This window comes from Staurois parvus, unplaced genomic scaffold, assembly GCF_062004578.1.
Source record: "Staurois parvus isolate SC_StPar_1 unplaced genomic scaffold, SC_StPar_1.0 ptg000280l, whole genome shotgun sequence".
Classification (NCBI taxonomy): domain Eukaryota; kingdom Metazoa; phylum Chordata; class Amphibia; order Anura; family Ranidae; genus Staurois; species Staurois parvus.
In genome coordinates, this window is record NW_028318076.1 from 124580 (window position 1) to 149394 (window position 24815).

General features: G+C 42.0%; 1 protein-coding gene across 1 annotated transcript in view; it reads left to right on the forward strand.

The window, feature by feature from the left end:
- The window catches only part of TXN2 (thioredoxin 2), a 46063-nt gene that overhangs the window by 247 nt on the left and 21001 nt on the right, over positions 1-24815 (forward strand). Inside the window, exon 2 of the mRNA XM_089681829.1 lies at positions 19191-19468. Coding sequence (XP_089537955.1) covers positions 19191-19468 — 278 coding nt within the window. The remainder of the gene's footprint in view (positions 1-19190; positions 19469-24815) is intronic.

Genomic DNA, 24815 nt, shown 5'->3' on the forward strand with positions numbered 1-24815 from the left:
ATGACACCTGGGGGTGGGTGCTGGGAAGTGGGGGTCACCTCTGACATAGGCACGTATGGCTTGTGTACAATAGGACGTGACTGTGAAGATGAGAGGGAGGTGGGGGATGTGCTCCCCTCACAGAACGTACATTCTACATAATAGTCCTGTACTTGGAGCTGAGCAGACAGGGAGGTCAGTGGGAGGCCTCATCATGGACATGTCATGTAGTCAGTCCCAGAGACGCCCCGTGCACATGGGAAGGTCAGTCCCGGAGACGCCCCGTGCACATGGGAAGGTCAGTCCCGGAGACGCCCCGTGCACATGGGAAGGTCAGTCCCGGAGACGCCCCGTGCACATGGGAAGGTCAGTCCCGGAGACGCCCCGTGCACATGGGAAGGTCAGTCCCGGAGACGCCCCGTGCACATGGGAAGGTCAGTCCCGGAGACGCCCCGTGCACATGGGAAGGTCAGTCCCGGAGACGCCCCGTGCACATGGGAAGGTCAGTCCCGGAGACGCCCCGTGCACATGGGAAGGTCAGTCCCGGAGACGCTCCATCCACATTGGAAGGTCAGTCCCGGAGACGTGCCATGCACATGAGAAGGTCAGTCCCAGAGACGCTCCGTCCACATTGGATCACTGAGAGGCTGAGCAAGGCATCTGGGTGGATCCTGAACATCTGGTCAGAATCTTTCCCAAGCCTGGACTGACTGAGTGACGTCAGCCAACGGGACTTTAGCCCGCTGTCGGCTTAAAACAGATCACAGGAGTGCAGAACAAACTGTGACCTACAGGAGAAGTGCAGCCAAAATCTTTGGCTATACTTCTCCTATAAGGCCTCATGCACGCTGGATGGTTTTTCAGCTGCTCCTAGGGCCATCTAGTGTTTTTTTTCCTGCATGTTAGCCTATGGGGTTGATTTACTAGAACTGGAGGGTGCATAATGTGGTGCAGCTGTGCATGGTAGCCAATCGGCTTCTAATTTCAGCTTGTTCAATTAAGCTTTGATAAAAAAACCTGGAAGCTGATTGATTTCTATGTGGAGCTGCACCAGATTTTGCACTTTCTAGGTTTATTAAACCAACCCCTATGTGTCCATGCACACATAGACTTGTAGAGGCAGGGGAGTTTGGAGGTAGAAAAAAAAACCCACTGCCAGTGCATCCAGGACCAGTGGTGTTTTGACAGAACAAAAACATTTAACACCTATAAATGCGCCTAAGCATGTTTAATGCTTGAGAATAATTCATTTCAATGGCCAGAACAAATTTATTCTGGCCAATGAAATGAATTAATGACCAAGTGCTTGACAAACCTAAATGCGTAACACACTTTTACAAGCATCTTTTCTGTCAAAACACTGCTCTCAGGAGGAAAGGCTTCTAAGAGAGTTGTCAAAACGTCCAGTGTGCATGAGGCCTAAAGTGACCCTGTTGCTGGATTAACCACTAGCCTACAGGGCACTTCCTTCCTGCCCAGGCCAATTTCCAGCTTTCAGCGCTGTCACACTTTGAATGACAATTGCGCGGTCATGCAATCCTATGCATGAGATTTTGATCATGTTTTTGTGACAGAGCTTTATTTTGGTGGTATTTAATCCCCTCTGGATTTTTTATTAATTAAACCAAAAACCACTGAAAATTTTGAAAAAAAAAGTTTTTTCTTAGTTTTTGTTATAAAATTTGTAAATAAGTGATTTTTTCTCTTTCACTGATGTGCGCTAATGAGGCTGCAGTGATGGGCACTAATAGGCGGCACTGACTGGCAGCACTGTTAGGTGACACTGAAAGGCAGCTCAGATTGGCACTGATATGTGGCATTGATGTGCACTGGTAGGCACTGATGGGCACTGGCAGGTGGCATGGATGAGCACTGAGAGCTGGCAATGATGGACACTGACAGGTGGCACTGCTGGGGCTACACTGATCATCAGTGCTCTGATGATCAGTGTACATGTCCCCTCCGCGGAATGCCGATTACCGGCTCTCCTCTCCTCTTGAGCTGTCAGCGTGACAGCTTGTGAGGAGAGAAATGCCGATAACTGGCATTTCCCTGATTACATGTGATCAGCTGTGATTGGACACAGCAGATCACATGACCGAGACGACGTCTTCGACTCTCTGTGGATCGGTGATCTGCTGTGTCCGAGGGACACAGTGCAGCGCCGATCGCCACGCTGCCGGAGCCACGCATGCGCGGTGAGAATGGGAGGATGTCATATGACGTCCTCCCAGAACGAGAGAACTGCCTTGCGTCCGTCATTGGACTATATGGCGGGCAGGAGGCGGTTTAAAAAAATACAATTCCGTGCACACTATACATTTTTATACTTACCATTCTGGTAGTAGTAAGTCACATCTTTACTCTCTTAAAGAGCAGTACGCAGCGCTAGTCTCTGACATTTGCAGGTGTGCCATATAATGAGCCTGCATTGCACTCTCTGGTTCCTCCTACTTGGCTGCCAAGTCACTTAGGTTCCCTGTAACAATGTAGTGGCCAGCAGGAGGAGCACAGTAGGGGACCTGATATCCAACACCCCCCCCCCCCCAGGGCCAGATACCATCTGCACCCGCCACTCGAAGATTTGACTCACTGCTGTAATATTGGTTTTAAACATGGGGGTTGATTTACTAAAACTGGAGAGTGCAAAATCTGGTGCAGCTGTGCATGTTAGCCAATCAGCTTTTAACTTCAGCTTATTCAATTAAGCTTTGACAAAAAACCTGGAAGCTGATTGGTTTCTTTGCAGAGCTGCTCCAGATTTTGCACTCTCCAGTTTTAGTAACTCAACTCTGTTATTTGACAGGGCTACAGAGAGGCTTTACAAGAGTAAGGAAGGAGTGTTGTAAAGTTGGCCTAAATGAAATTCCTCAGACATAGGATTCAGTTTCCACACACCTTTGCAATGTCATGCACAGCAGAAGTCTGGTGGTCTTTGAAAACATTGTATCAGAGCCCAAACAGGGCTAGGGAAAACAAGTGTGAAAGTAATACAGAATTACATCATTTGTGGGACATTCATTGAGCTTAAACTGTTAAGAAATGCAAAAAAAAAAGTATATTTTGGCTTTAAAATGTTAATTATACTTTCATTACTAGATTTTTTTTTTATATAATATATACCTAGTTGATACTTCCATTTACCACTACCTTCTTGTTAAAGTGTTACTAAACCCAGGACCCTGCATTCACTATATCTGGTCTCCCACAGTACACACAATATGAAATTGCTATTATTTTAGTAAATATAAACTGCTAAATACCTTTTATCATCGATATGTAGTAGTAGTGTAACTTCTGTCAGTGTCCAGCAGAGCACTGGTTAAAGCTTGTAAGAGTAGGTTTCATTCTCCCCTGATTGTCCCATGAGGCTGTAGGACCCCTGATCCTCTGTTTGGAAAATGCTAATTAGCTCTGTGCTGATCACATGCACCCTCGAAAGAAAAAAATAAAACTCCCTAGCAATGCACACCAAACTGAGCATGTGCAGCTTGTCCCCAAGCCTGTTCTATCAGGAGTTATATTGGGGACAGTAGAAGAAGGGAAGGATAAGAGAACAGAGAATCAAACATCCTTTTTACACAATGCAGAGGAGTAACCCCTTAGGTTCCACAGTGAGTATAACAAGCATGCTTTACTGCATATACAGGCTGATTTTACTGTTGTGGGTTTAGTAACACTTTAGAGTGGCAATGCTAGTCTAGCAGATCCCCCATCTTCAGCATTGCTTCTCTCACTGGGCATGCTCTAAATTTCCTCTGGGAAAAGAAATCAAACAACTGCCATTCCTCCAGACATACTTGCTCCTCCCTGCTGATCACTGGGTGTTTCGGACATTAGCTGTACAATCTGTTCCAGAAGCAGTTCAATCAAGCAACTGATCAGCAGATTGCACAGCTAAAGTCTGGACCACACAACGTATAGCCGTGAGGATCATGTTAGTTTAAAGGGATACTGGGAAAGAGTAATTTCACGTAAGGCTTGCTTGGGCTCATGGCTTCATCAGATGCAGAAACTAATCTCTGCCCCACTATCCGACAATGATGTGTGGAGGTACATGGCCTATGCCACGTGACCGCAAAATGAAAAAGGCAAAAATAGTTATTTGAGCCTAATAAAATTATGATTTATGGCCAACTGTGATTGAGTCTTAATGAATGCTCATATTCAAAAAGTAATTCTATTGGGTTTACATACACTTTAAAGGAAACCTATACTAAAAGAAGCCTGGAGGCCAGATACTTGGCAGTGATGTTGATCTTCAGCACATTCTCAACCACTAAACTAGAAGAAGCATGCAGCAAATGAAATTACAGAAAAGTCAGGTCACCTGATCAGTGTTTTTTCTAGGCCAGTGATTCAAAGTAACTGAAGATATTTGATTGACGTTGACAGCCCGGCAGTGAACATTTATAGACAGGAAGAGGTCATTAGTGGCAGCCTCCAGGTTTTTCTCAGCTTTTACCCAAGCTAGCTCAAGCTCAGTTGTTTTTGCACTTTTCACATATTTTCTGGTATGTGTGTTTATGTGAAACCTGTGTCATTTCTAATGGAAAACATTATACCCGATTTTTATATTTTTATGGATGGTAGAAAAAAACTTCCTGCTTGTGTTTTATTTTAAAAATGTCTTGTGTGTACCCTTTTCGAAAATTTGCCCTGTGGCAGATTCATTGTGTACTAATAAGTTCACTATGAAAGGTAAAGTTTATTTGTACTTTCAGTGATGTTACATTTCTGATTTTATGTTGAGATTTAATCTTAATCACTAAAATCTTGTATAAGTATTAACATGTTAAAGTGATACTACAGCTTCATTTTAAATTTTTTTTTTTTTAAAAACAAACATGTCATACTTACCTGCTTTGTGCAATAGTTTTGCATACAGCTGCCCCGATTCTCTTTGGGTCCTTTTCCTTGAGCAGTGTCCCCAAGGAAAGCTGCTTGCCATGCGGGCACCACTAAGTGCCTGCTTCCGAGCCGCTGCTCTGTGCATCCATAAAACACATAGAGCTCTGCCTCGCCTCCCACTCTTTCCTCATTGGCTCACTGGCTATGTCTCAGCCAGTGAGGAAGGAGAGTCCCCATACAGCTGAGGCTTTTGTGAATATCGCTGGATCGGAGTGGGCTCTGGTAAGGATTGAGGAGGGTGCCGCACACAGAAGGTAGAATGCTTGATGGTAAAAACCTTGAACCTTTAGAACCACTTTAAATTGGAACTAAACCCATCGCTTTAACTGTTTCCCACAGTCGTTACATGCAAGGATAACTGTCGCAGTTGCTTGCGCTCTCATCCAAACTGTCAAGCCACCAAATAGTTGGTGTCACAACTGATCACATGTTCAACTGCAGATTAAACAGGCTAAGATCAGGCAGCTTCCTTGGCTGTAAGGGATAAGAGGGTTCAGTTCACTTTAACCACTTTCAGACTACTTACCTTTATATCATTCACTATTATCTACTGAATAGACCCTCCCCCCCCCCCCCCCCAAAAAAAAAATGGAGATTACATCAGTAAAGGTACTCATAGTCCCATGTGAAAGTAGAAGTTTTGGGGAGTTCTTTTGAAATGTTAGGTATTTGTTGCCAAACAACATTAGTAAAACAACATTGATGCATTTAGTGGCACTGTAATGGCCTCTTCATTGGGACAGGTGTGCAAAACCGTAAATAAAATATATGAAAATAATATGTATGCAGGTAAAAGTACAACAAAAAAATAGGATTCAATATAATTTTTTTAATTTACCTAGCAGGTAAGAGTTTATCACATTTATCACATCCAAAGAATGCCAATGACTGATAATGCTAATAGTTTTTATGCTGCATAATTTATAAGTTCTATTTCTTTCAATTATGCTAGCCTCGGGCCTAAAAAAACAGGACTTTCAGAATGGTGTCTTGTGCTGACATGTTTTGTCAGCAGCGTCCATGTATCAGGGCCATATATAATGCCTAGGAGATTTGATTATAAAGTGGATCTAAACTCCATCTTCATGGGGAGTCCTTGAAAACAGAGTTCTAGGTGTCAAAAGTGAAGTCTCTCTTAAATCAAAGTTCATATATATTCAAGTAAAAAAGATCTTTCACCATCCACAGATCTTTTTAGTGTAACGAAAACACACCACCAGTGCCACCACCTTACTCTAATGCACACTCACCAGACCATAAGCTATAACGGGTACAGCAGACACAGCATGTTTCTGAGGCACAAATCCTCCCCAGGTGTATGCACTTACACTCCTGAATCATTCCTCTCAGACAGCAACAAAAGGCAACTCCCAATGGAACAGAGCTCACCAAGGAGCTGAAACAGCTGCTGATGGCCCAGTAATAATTCAGCGGCGTGACATCAGCACTGAGATTCTGCCTCCGACTAGTTTCGTCCCAGCATGCTGTGTCTGCTGTGCCTATTACAGCTACCCACACTGTTTCCTGGCATCTGCATCCTCTTGGCATTGGCTCCATTCTTGGCATCTTACAGATGATGGGAATGAACTGGGAGTGTACACGTCACATTGCACATGCAGATTTAAAAAAGTGGCAGGATAAAGAGTTTTTTGGCAAAAGAGACTTGCAAACCTTTGTCTTTAAAAAGTTGTTTATGATTGAGTTTAATTCCATGTTAAACAGGTCATAAGAATATAATTTTTTTTTTTTTTTTAGCTTTATCTTATTGCCCGTGAGCTGCTAATACATATAGATCTTTCTAGCCCTATGAGAAGTGCACCCTTTCTGTTAAAATCAAGGTAAATACCTGTGGGAGGGGCTACAGTCTTCTTTGGATTCTTAGGCGGACAATCTTGTCTGGATCCACTTCCATTCCTTCTCCTGTGTTTAATTGATGTCAGCTCTGGGCTGTCAGTTCTCCCCTTCCTCCCTCTTCCTCTCAAAAAACACACAGCTCAGATTGATTCTCTTACAGACAGCTTCTATCTGCACACTGTGTAGCTGCCTGCTATGCTGCAGTTCTGGTGTGACGTTCCCAGATAAAACCGGCTGTGCAGCATAGCAGTGTGCAGATAGCGGGTATCTGTAAGAGAATCAATCTGAGCTGTGCGTTGTATGAGAGGAGGAAGGAGGGGAGAGGGAGAGAAGCTGTGCTGCCTGTACTGAGACTGTGAGCAGTACAGGGGTGTGAACAGCCCAACAGGCACAGCTTCCAAAGAGGATGGGAGGGAGCACAACTGAAATCTGGGGGGGGAGGGGCACAGCCCTCCCCAACACCTCCCCCCTAGATCCAGCCATGTCTATACCATTTATGTATTTTCCACTATGCAAAGGAACAGCACAGTGACTGAACTCTTTTACTGTTCAGGTTTGAGCCTGTTCAGTAGATATGGCCACATCTCCCAGTGGAGGAGGGACAGAAAGGGGGAGGGGCGGATTGCTGAATTTGTAACCGCCCCCTTTAAACTTTCAACCAGCAAACGGACTGTTCTAGGGACCTACATAACAGATGAAGTGCCCCTGCTGGAAAAACAAAAGGGCAGAGGAAAGAAATAACAGCTGATTCATGATTGTGGTAATATTTGTGAACTATTTAGCCTATCTCACACGTCTTTAATTGGAAAGATTAACGCAGAACTCCGGGCAGTATTTCTATTCCATATTTGTACAGATGCTTCCATACCTTTAAATAATATGTTAGTCTGACAGAGCAGTTTTCTTGCTTGCCAGATTTCCAACTTCATTTGTTCAGTGAAGAGCCCTCTGTCCCCCTCATATCCCGTTCACAAGACCGGTGACCCTCTATCCCCTCAGCCACCGGTCTTGTACAATCCCCTCTGTAATTGTTAGTGAAGGCAGGGGGCATGTAATCACACTGCTGCTCAGTGCAGGGGGTGGAGTCAGGAGACTTGACTCCACCCACTGTGCTGTGTCATCGGATGGTCTGGCCACTCCACTCCTGACCTGTCCCGCCTTCTCACCAGACACTTCACTGGCAGACCAGAATGTACATGGCTTGTAGAAAGCGATCAGCTTTTTATATTGCACTATGGGGAAATGTGTAAATACTGACGTGGGAAGCCGCTGTGTAGCACACTTCAGATTGGTTGCACATATGCCCACGCAGGCTTCCTATCCCAAGGCATGCTGGGATGTGTAGTTACAGTGGGTGGCGACGGGCATTAATAGGAAGCAACATCGCCGCTTATGAGACACCTCCTTCCAGACCCTGGGGACTGAGAAACTTTCAGAGCAGAATGATGACATCAAAGCTTTTAAAGCTGTGAGATTTGGACAAAATACACAGTTTTTAGCAATACAATGTCAGCTGTTTTGCCTGACTACACTGGACTACTGTGCAAATTTAATCACCATCCCGGAGTTACATAGTTAGTCTGGCTGAAAAAGGACAAAAGTTCATCCAGTTCAACCATAGAAAAAAGTTATAATCCTATACCCACAGTTAATCCAGAGGAAGGCAAAAAAACGCAGCAAAGCACGATCCAATTTGCTCCTGCACGGAAAAAAATTCCTTCCTGATCCCCTTCCTGAGTTCTTCTTTTAAGATCATAAATATTTCAGACATTTTAAGAGAAATAGAGAGAGCAGAAGCAGAGAGAGCAGTATGTGTGGAGATTACTTGTGTTTTCTGGTTGTATTCACTATGGATCCCATCATGAGCATAATGCCGCACGTTCTACCATTTTTTCCTTTCCCGCAAAACCTGGAACTGACCTCGCTGATGTACTAGGTCCATTTGAATACATGGAAGATGCTTTGCATGCATTTCTGATGATGAAAAAAGGCTCTGGACAGCATCTGGACATGGTTAAAAAATGCTATAAACGCAAGCGCTTATAAACATGGTTAGCGGCGTTTACAAAAGTTTGGCGTTTGAAAAGCTGATAAAATCTACTCCTGAACACAAGTTTGGTGCATTCAAACGGCATAGTGTACATGGACGCATAGGAAACCGTTAGGGAGAGTTCAGGGGCTGCTGAAATAAAACAATTTAAATATTTGAAACAAAATGAGCTGTCCCTCAAAAAAACTAGTGAAATAATACTAAAATAAAACTAGATGGTGCTATATGCAGTGAACATACAATAACAGAATCTTCTGTAAATGAGCAAAAGATGGTACAAATTAACAATAAAGGGTAATAATCGAATATTACAGTTTAATCTCCCTGGCGGTATTCCTGAGTGTAGCTCGGGGTAAAGTTTCAGCACCACAAGCGGTAACCCCCGAGCTGCACTCGGGAATACCTTGCAGTGTTTCTCTGGGATCTCTTCTTCACTTACCTTGTCCTGCGCCCCCGCAATGTCCCTCCTGCAGCATCCCTGGCAATGTAATCCGGCCGATGCTGGCATCCGTCTTCTGGGTTCTGTCCCCTGTGACGTCAGGACGTACGGGGACGGAACTGGTGGGAAATTTAAAAATGTCAAAAAGTGACATTCACTAAATACACTAAAATTGGATAGTATTACATTACTGTATCAAACCATTTCACATACATTTTGTCCCTAGTGCTTTGTCCTGTGCCCTGCCTGTATTTTTACTGTTCTTTCTGTCTGGAAACTGGGAAACGTCCATGGCATCCAAAAAGCGTCCCTTTAGGTCAAAAGCGGTTTTAGACCACCTAGAGAACAGCGATAGTAAATCAGAACTACTTGCAGAATTGAGTGATGATTCGTGGGGAAATTTGTCATCAGACACTGAAAACGATTTTGCGACTTTGCTCAGTGATGTGCAAACTTGGCGCTGTATTTCAAATTTCAGTGTTTTTGGGTTGATTATATTATTGAATTAAATTTATTATAATCTTTTTTATGATTATTTATTAAATTATAATTTATGATTTCGTGTTTCAAATTTTATCCTACCCGGGATGTTTACTAGACTCTTGTTCGGACAGATTTCAGTAAGTTATTCTAAAAATTACAGGCCTACAATAAATAAGCTACATATTTCCATGGAAAAAAATGTACCGCTTTGAGCACAGAAATGCTGACATAATCAGACCGCTAGGGAGGTTAAGGGCCGGTTCACACACAGAAACAGTCCAAGATGCTTTCTAGATGCATTCTGCATGCTCTTTTTTTCCCCTGTGATATATATATATATATATATATATATATATTTTTTTTTTTTTTTGCCAAAGTTTCCTGGGCTTTGGTTATTAGGAGCCAGCATGGGGACGGGATCTCCGAGTGATGTCATGGTGGTGGGGTCACCCTATTAATTCACGCCCTTTTGTTTACAGTGCTTTCATTCAGCCAATGACAAGCAACAAGAGTGGTTGGTGGGTGGAGAGATTTTTTTTTGCCTTTTTTGTTGTGTGGGTCATTGTGATTTGATGATGGATTTACTTCAGGGAACATTTATCTTTAACCACTTGCCCTCCTAAGGATTTTCAACCCCCCCCCCTTCCTGACCAGGCCTCTTTTTGCTATACAGCGCTGCAGTATTTCAACTGGTAATTCCGTGGTCATGCAATGCTGTACCCAAACGAAATTTGTCCTTTTTTTCATCACCTGTGCACTTTTTATTTTTTGCGCTATAAACAAAAAAAGACCGAAAATTTAAAAAAAAAACTTTTTTTTTCGGTTCTAAAGAAAAATATATAGCAAACTCAAAGTTAGTCATAAATTTAGGCCAAGATGTATTCTGCTAAATGTTTTTGGTAAAAAAAATCCCAATAAGTGTATATTGATTGCTTTGTGTGAAAGTTATAGCGTCTACAAACTATGGTATAGATACTGCAATTTACGCCATTTTTTGCTATACAGTGCTGCACTCGTTTAACAGACAGTTGCGCGGTCATGAAATGCTGTACATAAATTAAATTTACGTCCTTTTTTCACACAAATAGTTTTCTTTCATTGGTATTTGATCACCTGTGTGCTTTTTATTTTTCACGCTATAAACAAAAAAAGACCCCAAATTTTGAATAAAACTCTATTTTCTCATTTCTGTAATAAAAAATATCCAAAAAACTAAAATTTCGTCATAAATTCAGGCCAATATGTATTTTGCTACGTTTTTAGTACAAAAAAATCCCAATACGTATAGTATATATTGATTGCTGTATGTGAAAGTTAAAGCTCTGTGAGTGAACAAGGAAGTACTGCAACTTTTTATTTGGGGGGGGGGGGAGCATGTGTGTTTGTGTGTGTCTGTGTATGCATGTGTATGTGTACATGTGTGTGTTTGTGTGTATGTACGTCCAAGTGTCTATGTGTACGTGTGTATGTACATGTGTCTGTGCGTGTGTATTTCTGTGTATGTACATGTATCTGTGTGTATGCGTGTCTGTACGTACCTGTGTGTGTATACATGTCTGTATGCGTGTGTGTGTACATGTGTCTCTGTGCATGTATGTACAAGTTTGTGTGTGTGTATGTACATGTCTGTGTGTGTGTGCGAACAGGTGTCTGTTTGTTGGTGGTGAGTGACTCTTAAGGCCTGGCTAGTAGCTCAGAGCTTAAATTTTAAGCCCTGCCCTAAGCTATATGCTGAGAGGCATATTGAGTCCATGGAAGATTTTTTTTTTTTTCCCACAAGTCTTTGGAAAAGGGCACATTTTTTTTTTGCACAAAGTTGTCACTTAAATGATATATTGCTCACACAAGCCATGGGTATATGTGGAATTACACCCCAAAATACATTCTGCTACCTCTACTGAGTATGGGGATACCACATCTGTGAGACTTTTTGGGAGCCTTGCCACATACAGGAGCCTGAAATCCAATGACCAGTTTGAAAGCTTGAAGGTGCGTAACGTCTTCATTTCATTACCTCACTACCTATCACAGTTTCTGAAGCCCTGAAATGCCAGGATAGCACCAAGCCCCCCCCCCCCAATGACCCCTTTTTGGAAAGTAGACACCCCAAGGAATTTAAAAAAGAGGTATGTTGAGTATTTTGCAGATCTCGTTTTTTTTTCTCACAAGGTTCTGAAATCTAAAAAAAGAAAAAATATGTTTTTGTTTTCTTTCTTCATTTTCAAATTCCTTGGGGTGTCTACTTTCCAAAAAGGGGTCATTTGGGGGGTTTGGTGCTATTCTTGCATTTCAGGGCCTCCAAAACTGATAGGTAGTCAGGAAGTATATTGAGGAAATAAAGCCCTTTAAAAGCCTGAAGGTGCTTATTGGATTTTGGGGTCCTGTACTTGCTAGACTGCCAAAAAGTCTTTCACATGTGGTATCCCTATACTCAGGAGAAGTAGAAAAATTTATTTTGGGGAGTAATTCCATACATACCCATGGCATGTGTGAGCAATAAATCATTTGTGCCAATTTTGTGTAAAGAAAAAAAAAAAAAGGGTCATTTTCCATAAACTTGCGCTAAAAAAAAATAAATTCTATTGACTCAACATACTTCTTAGCAAATAGTTTGGGGTGTATACTTTCCAAAAAGGGGTCATTTTGGGGGTGGGGGCATTTTATGCCCAGCATTAGAAGTTTATGGCACGCATCACTCACTCTTCTAACCACCTGAAGACCAAGCCTTTTCTGACACTTTGTTCACATGAAAAAAAAAATCAGTATTTTTTGCTAGGAAATTACTTTGAACTCTCAAACATTATATATTTTTGAAGCAGACACCCTAGTGAATAAAATGGTGGATGCTGCAATTTTTTATGTCACATAGTACTCGTACAGCGATTTTTCAAACACAAATTTGTTTTAAATACACTTTTGTTTACTTTTAATGCACAAAAACACAATATATTGGCTAATTAGTAAAATTTAAAATATGATGGTATGCTGTGTAAATAGATAACATGACATGCTTTAAAACTGCGCATGCCCCATGCAATGGTGACAAACTGCATACATTTTTAATATCCAATATATATATATATATATTTTTTTAAGTTAATTTGACTTTTTTAATTATTTTTACACTGTCACTTTTTCATTTTTTTTTATAATCACTTCTAATGCTATCACAGGGAATGAAAATATCCCCTATAACTTCAATGGGCATTGCCATATCTTATTTTTTGAAAAATGTGGGGTCTATCGGACTCCAGATATCTCCTCTGCCCTTACATTATCTAATCTCACCAAGATTGCCATGATCAGTTTACAAATGGCGTTATTTATATCCTGCGAAACTGAAGTGATTAAATGCTCGTAGCTTCTGATTTCTTAGACTATTAGAGATGATTGGCACCATTCCGGTCTCCAATCAGCTCTATGGTCAGCTGGCAGAAACACTGGCTGCATTCTCAGGTTCCCCCGATGGCACGGGACTGCCCAAGAAGGCCGTGGAAGGCGGCGGAGGAGGGGTGCCTTCTTCTTCCGCTGCTTGTAAAAGCAATCCTGCAGCTAATTAACCACTAGGATTGCTTTTACATGAAAGCCGATCACCGGCTGAAAAAAACGATACCAAGATGATAGCTGCAGGCATCATCCTGGTATAACCACTCAAAGTCCAGTGATATACCAGTACGTCGCTGGTCCTTGTTGGGTGTATATGCTGTTCTCTTTTTTTTTTTTTTTTTTTTTTTTTTTTTATGCAGCCTGTGGGCTGAATGAAAAATTAGAGAACAAATCTCTGCCCTGCATCCATTGACTTCTAATGGTGGGCACACATGAAATGTGCCAAAAAATATTATAAAATATACATGCTGAAGCATAGGGGCCATCCACCCCAGGCCCCCATCCTTCAGCAAATATGCTCTTTTTTTAACTGCAGATGAAAAATCTCATCCAACAGCACTGCACACACCTACTTATGTACATTCTGAGAGCAAGACCCTGTTGCTGTCAGAATAAACAAGTCAGTGCTGCAGCTGAATGACATTCCTGCAAAGAAAACAGCAATGGTTAACAATAAAACAGTAAAATCGTAACAGTAGAACAGTAACAACAACAACAAAATAGAACTATTTTTGTTTTTTAAAATTTTTTTTTAATTGGGCTTGAACTTTTTGTTGGGTTTTTTTTTGTTAACTTTTTAAAACATTGGTCTCTCAAACTGTAATAGCCAGTTTCCTGACTACCTATCATCTTTCGAGACCCTTTGTAAATATGTGCCCTGAACTGTGCCATGCTGTACCCTATACTAATACTCCACTAGTGTATGGTAGTGACGGAAGCTGTCCTTGAGGCAGAGACCAGGTTGGCCAGGACAGGAGGGACAAAAAAAAAACGGGTGTCGCGTCTTATTCCATGTCTGCTACAGACACAACATCTTCTTTGCGGTGACCTTTAGGTTGGGATACCAGAGAGGACATCCGGAAAATGCCTCTCATGCAGCCGGCTAACTGCATTTCGATTTGAGTATTGGGCCACAGCTCCTTCTGGATACAAAAGGGCCGTGATGATCTCTTCCTGAAATTTTAGGAAGGATCCACTTCGTCCCGTTGCTTTCTAAATTACAAAAGCGTTATATATAGCCAATTGAAATAAATAAATAGACACCATTTTGTACCAGTGTCGAGCTTTCCGGAAAACTAGGTACGGATTCATCATTTGGTCGTTGAAGTCCACCCCTCTCATGTTAAGGTTATAGTCTTGGACACAGAGGGGTTTCTCAACAAGGCCAGATACTGTGCTAATTTGGACTGTCGCATCTGCGTGAATGGAAGACAGGACGGAAACATCCCGTTTGTCCTTCAACTTCACTGCGAGCAATTCATCATTCCTCAAGCAGGCTTTCTCCCCATTTCTAAGTTGGGTATTTACAACCTGTTGGGGGAAAGCCCTGGCAGTTAGGTCGCACGGTGCCACATGAGCCAATTCCAAGATTGTACAAATGTCTAAATAGTGGCACGTTTGTATACAAATTGTCCACGTATAAGTGGTACCCCTTACGGAACAAACACGACACCAAGTCCCAAACTATCTTGCCACTGCTCCCCATGTAGTCTGGGCAGTCGGGGGGCTCTACTTTGCTGTCTCTTCCCTCATAAACCCTAAATATGTACATATAGCCTGTGGCCCTCTCACAGAGCTTATACAATTTGACCCCATATCTGGCATACTTGCAGCGGATGTACTGTTTAAATGCAAGGTGGCCAGTAAAGTGAATGAAGGACTCATCCACACAGATGTTTTGCTGGGGCGTATACACATCTGCAAATTTCTCAGTGAGGTAGTTTGAGGGGCCGAATTTTGTAGAGCATGTCATGTTCAGGGTCACCCCAAGGTCGACAGAGTGTGTTATCACTGAAATGCATGAAGCGTCTCATATCTATGCCTGGCCATGGCAGCAGAGAACATGGGCATATGACAAATCGGGTCTGTGGACCAATATGGCCGCAACTCATTCTTTTTTGTAATGCCCATGTTGAGGGTTAGGCCCAAAAAACTTTTAAATTTGGAAACCGTAATGGGTTTCCATGTGAATGGTCTGGCAAGGTTTAAATCTGGGTTTGCGGCGATATATTGAGCATATAAATTGCTTTGGCCCACAATCAAATTGTACAAATCTGTGAAAAACAGCTCCATAAAATCAAGGGGAGTAGTTAAATTTGCTATTTCCACCTGAATTCCGGGTTGGGCAGTAAATGGGGGAAATACGGGTGCTGCAGAATCTGTGGGCTGCCAATCAGGATTTGCAAGCACGTCCGGAAGGATACTATAGGCTCTACGGGCTTGTGTGCAAATTCTTGGTGGTTGCGGGACAATACTTGTGCTCGCCACCGCACAAGCTTGTACTGCACTTATGGGACTCGCCACATCACCAAGTGATACTACAGTGCTGGTATAAAAAAGACCAAAAGGTAGAGCGGCACTAGTACTGGCACTCTGCCGCATATGAGACAACTCATGTGATCGTAGCACTTCAGCTTCATGGGGTCGGGTACGCCTGATCTTAACAGGGCCCTCTTCTTCATCGTCTGAGCTACTTGTCAGGGTAACACTGCTGTCTACAGGTTCGTATTCTGAGGCTGATTTGTGTCAGGGAGTCTTCCCCTTCGCTCTCCCCTGGCATGCTCAGAATCCTGCAGGCCTGTTCACTAGTGTACCTTTCATTGGACGTTTTGGACTCTAAATTTACAGGTGCCTAGTGCGACTCATGGGGAAAATAGCACCTGGCTGTCAGGGACTGCTTGAACCGCTACAAAAAAAATTACCGGTAAGTGCTAACAGAGATCAGGCCTGATTCTGTGAACATTTGTGTGCAATGTGCATATGGTTTTGTGTGCAATGTATTACAGGTGACAGTGATCAGAAATTATACTGACACTGCACTTCTTGTTTGGGGTGGGGGGGGCGTTGGGGCTAAACACTAGTGCTGGCAGCGAACGGGGATGATCCTGCTAACACTGCGTTTTTGGGAACACTAATACTAAGGGGGCACTGTTATAGTTTTGTTCGTGATCAATATATTGATCCGTACAAACACTATACTAGTAATGACGGTATTCAGCGACCTATAGCATGAGTGTGATAGTGTGCTGGCAATCTAACTCTAGCTGACCCTGGCTGGGTGGGGTGCTTACTGACCCTGATGCTATCGGACGTCGCTAGTGGCAGTAATACAGTGATCAGTGAAAAATACTGTACACTGACACTGTACTAATGGCACTGGCAGGGGGCAATCAAAGGGTTAAATGTGGCAATCAAGGGGGTTAAAATGTCTCTATCTAACGTGTGTGGGCGCAAATGTGCTGCTCTTATGTCTTCTCTCTCTGGAACAAAATGGTTCCAGGGAGAAAAGAACCAGCTAGATCCTGTGCCTGTATTTACAAATGAAGGGCACTCACTTGGATTTTAGAGCTATTTCTTTAATACTTTTATTTCTCCTCATCCTTTCTTTCCTTCGCTTTTAATGAATGACATTGATTGTTTGAAATATGTTAGTTTTTTAGTTTTTCATGAAAAATAAAAAGGTAAATTAACTCCAAAAATCCTGACCATCCCTCAGAACCCCACTGAATATAGTAAGTGTGATGCCCAGTGCTGCTGATGTAGCGGTTCGTACACCATACACCACAATACACAGCCCCAGAGTGATTATCCATCATAATGCTCGTAAGTTCTGATTGGTCAGCGTGACCATGCTGACCAATGAAAAGTGCTTCTTTCTTCTGGAACACCTTGCAGAAGAAGGAGTCTCAGATATGTCACATGGTCACGGTCACATGGTTGTACTGACTAATGAGCGCTTGCCATTGCCAGCATTATGATGGATACTTACTCCTGGGCTGTGTATTGCAGTATTTGTTGCTTGGACTGATGGATAGGCAGCACAGGGCATCATGGAAGACAGGTGTAGCGGGGTCCGGAGGGGTAGCCAGGATATTTTGGAGTTAGTTTACTTTTTTTTGTGAACTCTGGCTCTGTTTCTAGATTTTTGTAATACTCCTGTAAAGGAGTGAAGGTGAGATGTCACAAGGGAGCACATGGCTAACTGATTAGGTAACAGAACTGGAAATCCCAATTTTAGTTCTGGGATATGGGTTGCAAGAATTGTGAATTGGAGGTTGTCAGGGTGTATTATGTTAGACTTACATTTAAAAAAGTACATTGTACTACTGGTGTACATGGTAACTTTTTCTAGTTGCACTGACATTTTGGATTTGATTCACTTGCCTTTAATCTTTTAGTTGTGCCCATGAATTGCAAACAAAATCACTACAGGTGAAACTCAAAAAATTAGAATATCGTGCAAAAGTTCATTTATTTCATTAATGCAACTTAAAATGTGAAACTAATATATGAGATAGGCTCATTACATGCAAGGCAAGATAGTTCAAGCTGTGATTTGTCATAATTGTGATGATTATGGCTTACAGCTCATGAAAACCCCAAGTCCACATCTCAGAAAATTTGAATATTGTGAAAAGGTGCAATATTCTAGGCTCAAAGTGTCCCACTCTAATCAGCTAATTAAGCCATAACACCTGAAAAGGGTTCCTGAGCCTTTAAATGGTCTCTCAGTCTGGTTCATTAGGAATCACAATCATGTGAAAGACTGCTGACCTGACAGTTGTGCAGAAAACCATCATTGACACCCTCCATAAGGAGGGAAAGCCTCAAAAGGTAATTGCAAAAGAAATTGGATGTTCCCAAAGCTGTATCAAAGCACATTAATAGAAAGTTATGTGGAAGGAAAAAGTGTGGAAGAAAAAGGTGCACAAGCAGCAGGGATGACCGCAGTCTGGAGAGGATTGTCAGGAAAAGGCCATTCAAAAGTGTTGGGGACTTTCACAAGGAGTGGACTGAGGCTGGAGTCAGTGCATCAAGAGCCACCACACACAGACGGATCCTGGACATGGGCTTCAAATGTCGTATTCCTCTTGTCAAGATGCTCCTGAACAACAAATGTCAGAAGCGTCTTACCTGGGCTAAAGAAAAACAGACCTGGTCTGTTGCTCAGTGGTCCAAAGTCCTATTTTCTGATGAGAGCAACTTTTGCTTCTCATTTGGAAACCAAGGACCCTGAGTATGGAGGAAGAATGGAGAGGCACACACTGCAAGATGCTTGAAGTCCAGTGTGAAGTTTCCACAATCTGTGTTTGGGGAGCCATGTCATCTGCTGGTGTTGGTCCATGGTGCTTCATTAAGTCCAGGGTCAACGCAGCCGTCTACCAGGAGATTTTGGAGCACCTCATGCATCCTTCTACAGACGAGCTTTATGGGGATGCTGACTTCATTTTCCAGCAGGACTTGGCACCTGCCCACACTGCCAAAAGCACCAAAACCTGGTTCAATGACCGTGCTTGATTGGCCAGCAAACTTGCCTGACCTGAACCCCATAAAGAATCTATGGGGCATTGCCAAGAGAAAGATGAGAGACATGAGACCGAACAATGCAGAAGAGCTGAAGGCCGCTATTGAAGCATCCTGGTCTTCCATAACACCTCAGCAGTGCCACAGGCTGATAGCTTCCACGCTGCATTAAGGCAGTAATTGCTGCAAAAGGGGCCCAAACCAAGTACTGAGTACATATGCATGCTTATACTTTTCAGAGGTCCGATGTTGTTCTATGTACAATCCTTGTTTTATTGATTGCATGTAATATTCTAATTTTCTGAGATTGTGGATTTGGGGTTTTTATGAGCTGTAAGCCATAATCATCACAATTATGACAAATCATGACTTGAACTATCTTGCTTTGCATGTAATGAGTCTATCTCATATATTAGTTTCATCTTTTAAGTTGCATTACTGAAATAAATGAACTTTTGCACAATATTCTAATTTTTTGAGTTTCACCTGTATATCTGTGGTACAATCAGCTGATGCCTAAAGTACTTTGCTATATATACTTACACTTTTTTTTTTGCTTTATAGATGGCCCAGAGGTTACTTTTAAAACGTTTTCTTTCTTTGCCTGGAAGATGTCTAACTAGTCAAGTACAATCCTTCTCCAGCTTATCTACAAAATGCACGCAAACTTATGTTCCACATTTTACAACTTCGCCCATTTCTCGGTTTACTGAGTTTACCACTGTTCGGCAGATTTCTACTTCGTCCTCACGCAGAGTAACGTTCTCTGTTCAAAATAAAGATGACTTTCAGGAGCGGGTTATTAAATGTGAGGTTCCAGTGATTGTGGATTTTCATGCTCAGTAAGTTACATATTATTTAAAGTTTAATGTGCATAAAGTAATATTTAAATTTGTATTAACATTTGTATATGTAAGAAATGAATATGTAGTGCCTGGTAGAGTTTTACCTACAACAGTGTTTCTCAACCTTTTTACCTTGGAGGAACCCTTGGCAAAACGTTTAGGATCTCGGGGAATCCCTGAAAAAAGTTTAGATTTACAGCCCACAGAAAATTGGATCTGATCAGCGAGCTGTAGAAAAAGTAATAATTAAACAAATACAGAGCAGCGCAGGGAAGCTGCTGTTGTAACATGTCTTTTCCACTTGATCCCTGCTAGCCCTCCTCTCATCCATCCAAGGTGATATAACATGCAAGAGCCTGGGACAGACGGAAGGGGAGGACATGTGGGAAATGGAGTAATTAACAGTATGCTTCCCTGCACTGCTCTGAAAATCCATAACACAATGTTTATCAAACCGGGTTCCACCGCAAATCAATATTGTGGTGGAGATATATCTGCCCAATGTTGTTTTCAGTATGCACTGATAACTGATGCCTCCTTTGTACTTGTGACTTCTGAGAACTCAGAGGACAGCATTGAGAGAAGTGAAGAGAGCGGGAACACGTGGCTGGATCAGGAGGTGAAACCCTGTGTATGGCAGCAGTGAATGAAGACTGTGGAAGGGGGAATAAGAGAGCAGGAGCATATGCATGAATGTAGCAGGAGGTGACATTCAGTGTATGGAAGTACTGAATGCAGACTAGAGAAGGAGGAGCAATAGGCAGGGGTACATGGCTGGATCAGACTGCATGTAGCAGGAGGTGAGGTCATAATAGCTTTATGCACAGTTATCGCATCACATAACATAAAGCTATCATGCACTCGCCTCCTGCTACATTCAGTCTGATCCAGCTGTGTGCTCTGCATCACTGATGCTATACACTGGATGTCACCTCCTGCTTTAGCCATGTGCTTCCTCTCTCTGTTCGACCCCTGGTCTGTATTCACTGCTGCTTACACACACAGTTCTCTGGCTCTCTGCCCAAATTCCACCCCCTCTCACCTACAGTTTGCATCACACTTCTGCCATACACAAACTCATCATGGTATCTCATCTCCTGATCTAGCCATGGGCTCTCCCTCTGTGCTCCCTCCCATAGTCTGTGATCAGCACTGCCATTGGAAGTCTCCTCTTGCTCTCTGCACTACTGGTGCAAGTTCACAGGAGCCTGAACTACAGAGGAGGCATCAGGTATCAATGCACACTGACAGTCCGATACCTGCGCATTGAGAACAACACTGGAAACAACATTGGGTGGTATACATCTGCCACAATGTGATTTTCCGTGGAACCCCTGAGGACTTTTCCTTTAACCCCAGTTGAGAAACACTGACCTACAATAACGCTAAACTTCAAGAAAATATTTGAAATGCATATGTCGGAGTTGTTTTAAATGCCAAAAAATTGTGTCTAACCATTCAGCTCTGACATTTACTAAGGCCTGCCAGACAGCAGAGCTCAGTTGGTATCCTGGCTTTTGCCGCTGCTTGGTCACCCTCTTGCCTAGCTTGAGATTGGAGAGTAAAGCAGTCAAATCTAACTGAGCTTCACACTCAACTCCGTCAACTGTCTCCTAATTTCATTATGTTCATTGACAGCAAATATTCATAATGCACACCTGCTTGTGCTACTCCTCTCTCTGTTGGTTTGATTTCCGGTATAAAATGGATTACAGGATGGATTTAGTTGAACAATATGTTATAATAAATGTTATTGTTGGCCGTTACAATAATGAACTGCCTAAAAAGTGAGCCTTAGAATTGGTTAAATTGTATGGTGAAGGCTACTGATCCATCAACCCAATACATAAGTATGCACTCTGAGCATCCTGGGTATTTACTTTACGAAATAACTTTTATGTACAGCCATAAAAAGGTTCTGAATAGGTGCTGACTAGGGATGAGCTATGGAATGTTCAGATTCTACTACAAACCCACGTGAGTGAGCCTGCCAGGAGGATGTCGCTGTACTGGGCCAATTATAAGCAGCCAAAGCATTCCCCATCCTGCGCTAGAGTCCCAAAAACACTTAGGGGCTCAAGTAGAGGTACTCCTAATGGTGTTCAAACATAATGCTCTATCTGATGCAGCTCTGCTCAGATCGTGAAATCTTAAAACAACAGCAAAAACACACATAGGAGGGCACAAACACCTAGCGCATTACCATCATACAACTTTATTACATGCCAAAAAATAATTGCATACTCACAAACATAAGTAACAACTGACCTATCACATAACTTCAGCCATAGGCGATGTCATCCGGTCGTGTGTCACATGGTTGGAAAGCTGACACGTTTCGGGGGATATGCCCCCATCCTCAGAGCTAAACCAATCACATGCAAGCATGTAAAATAGTTTAGGGATTTCAAGGGTGCCACACATCCTCAGGACAGTATTGAGATCATAACAAACTTTTATAAACATATCTATATAATTAAAATAACATTTATAAATATAAAATCTTCCTTCACTGAGGATGGATGTGTGTAATGTAATTTAAAAATTATTACAGCAGTCCACGGATTTTCAGCAGTACCAATATGTTTCACCCATCCAGGCTTCATGGGAGATGACTGCTGATTTATTCCAAAGCTACATACAAAAAAATGCAAAAATTATAGACATATTCAATTAAAAACCACATAAATTACAATCCATATAGTTTTTAATTTGTATCTGCTCATAGTCTGTCAAGCTTACCCAAAATGTCTCACTGTCAGATTATGAAGATGTTTGTACAATTGATGGCAGAGGTTTGGGGTCCACCAAGTGATCACAGAGGGTACACAAGGACCAAGCTAAAGAAAGGTCAAACGGTTACTCCTCCAAAATGTTTAACAAGGGGCCAATTACCTCCCACAAAATTAAAGAATTTACAGAATTTTTTGTATCAAATCCACAAGAGGGCACCCAAGAACATACACCTGCGGTGATGCTGGCTTCAATATAATTAGCCTCTGCATAAAACAGTGATTTGTATTGTAAAGGTTTTATAATAATAAACCAGTTAGATCTTAAATAATTTATTTATATGCTTATATAAAAGAACCTTGTGCATATAAACGGCCAACTTGAAAAAATGGTACATCATTAAAAGTACCTTTTTGTAAATCCACTCAATTTATGGCTATATAAAAATGAATGTGAATAATAATGTACTCCTTTTAAATAAGCACAAGATACATTACTCCCACCTTCATCCAATCAAAGTATAATCTGGTTTAAACATTATTCCCAGTAATATCTATCAACATAACTGTTAAGTTCTCACCGCAAGCATTAGAAACATCCAGTACATCGAGCAACACTGATGACTCTGGCAAGATGGCCACCAGAGACTCTGGGATTCTATACCCCCTGCCCTTCCGGCGTCTGATGTCACCGGAAATACACAGACGTGGTCACCGCACCGCGCATGCGCCAGAACAGGCCGAAGTACCAGGATCCACAAGGTCTTAACTCAAGAATGATTCTCGCATTTTGGTCAGTGAGGACAGCGCTTCCTATTGATGGACAAATACCAGAGCAATAGATCGCAAGGTCTTAGGCGGAACTACTAGCACATTTGATGGGGAGATGACAAGGACTGTAAACCACAGTAGAGCACAACTATACGTTGCGAACACTAACCCAACAAATAGGCAAGAAGGAGCATACCAAGGCCCACCCCCCACACACATAGGCGGGATGGACATAGGACTTGGCCTGGGAGCTCTTGATTGGTCCTCAGGCAAACGTCTATCACATCTATCACATCCGTGCAATCACAAAAAAACACCCAGTCACACTGCCATATAAAGGAATAAGAAGTATACTTTTTCTTCTTAATAAATAGACAATCAAGTGAACTAGAATTCACATTTAAGGGGAACCCAATAAGTCTAAATACCAAGGAACAATAAGCAGAGACAGACCAGGGACTGTAGATTTCCAATAATATGCAATCATAAAAAAGTCTACTATACTGCTATCGCCATTTCAATTCTGCATATTCTTTACAAGTACACATTGCAAAACTGAATATATTCCGTGTATACATTATACTCATAGTACCAATTATACAAAGCTATTCTTTATATTCATTATCTTTACCCAAACCTAACATGGCCAATTAGGATTGAATTGATAGAGGGAATTGATATCATATAGGAAAGGCCAGGATGTTGAGTGGCCTTGAGATGATAATCCAGCGTGTCTCAAGTTGCAGCAGATGCTGATCCACACTCCCTCCACGCACGTGGAGGAATGTGTTCTAGTATGGTAAATTTTGATCATGCCCAAATCAAAATTATGATAGCGGCCTACATGGCGACTAATGGGAGTTTTATTTGTTTTTTGATTAACGATACATGATCTGTAATGCGTTTAAAAAAACAGACGTATAGTTTTGTCTATATAGAATATCTGTGACTAAGATGGTGCCTAAGCCCTGCCCTTTTCACCAACTTGTGACAAAGGACAAGCCAATCTCACACCGCGCTGTCATTTGCATGACAATGCCACTCTCAGTTGCACCCTGCACAAGATTTTCCACCTCACTGGACCACAATCTATGTGCCAGCAGCCTGAAAGCAATTGTCACTGGGTTAATTAATTAGCAATTAACCCTTTAAACTGCCACCCCCCCCCTTTTTACCGAGGAGGAAAATCACAAATCTTAGCAATAACACCATAAACGTTTGCAACACACGCTGTCACCACAGACTGGTATATTCAGAGGATTATTACATACAGTAGCATTCTTCAAGAGACATGGATTCTTTAATTTGCATTCAAAGCCTTAGAGATAGTTTTAACACTTTTCAAAATAGGGTTTAATAATGAAAAGGTAAAATGGTGCTGTCATGCTTCACATGACTGTCATATTGACTATCATATGCCTTTAAGTGTTTCTATATTTTGTTTCTGCTCCACCCTTTCCTTTGGTTTAGTTAATACTGTATAGATAGCCCTCCTCCTTTCCCAGAAATGCATTGCAGCTCTAGTCTCATGTCATGGATCAGGAAACATTATGATCTTTTGACCTATCGAATGTTCATTGTTGTAAGATTCTCTCATTTTATGGAATAAACTTCACAAGATCTACAAGATGTCTTATCGATTGAGTCGCTGACTGTGGTATCCAACTGAGGTTGAAGTTATCGCTATCTCATCACAACTGTAAGTTACAGAGATTAGAGAGACAGACCAGGTGCAAAATAAAATAAGAAGAAAAGGGTGGTACAAAGACATAAAGAGAACAAAAATGCAACAGAGAAATAAAAGGAGGTGAAAATGGAGAATACCTGCAAAGTCCTGGCTT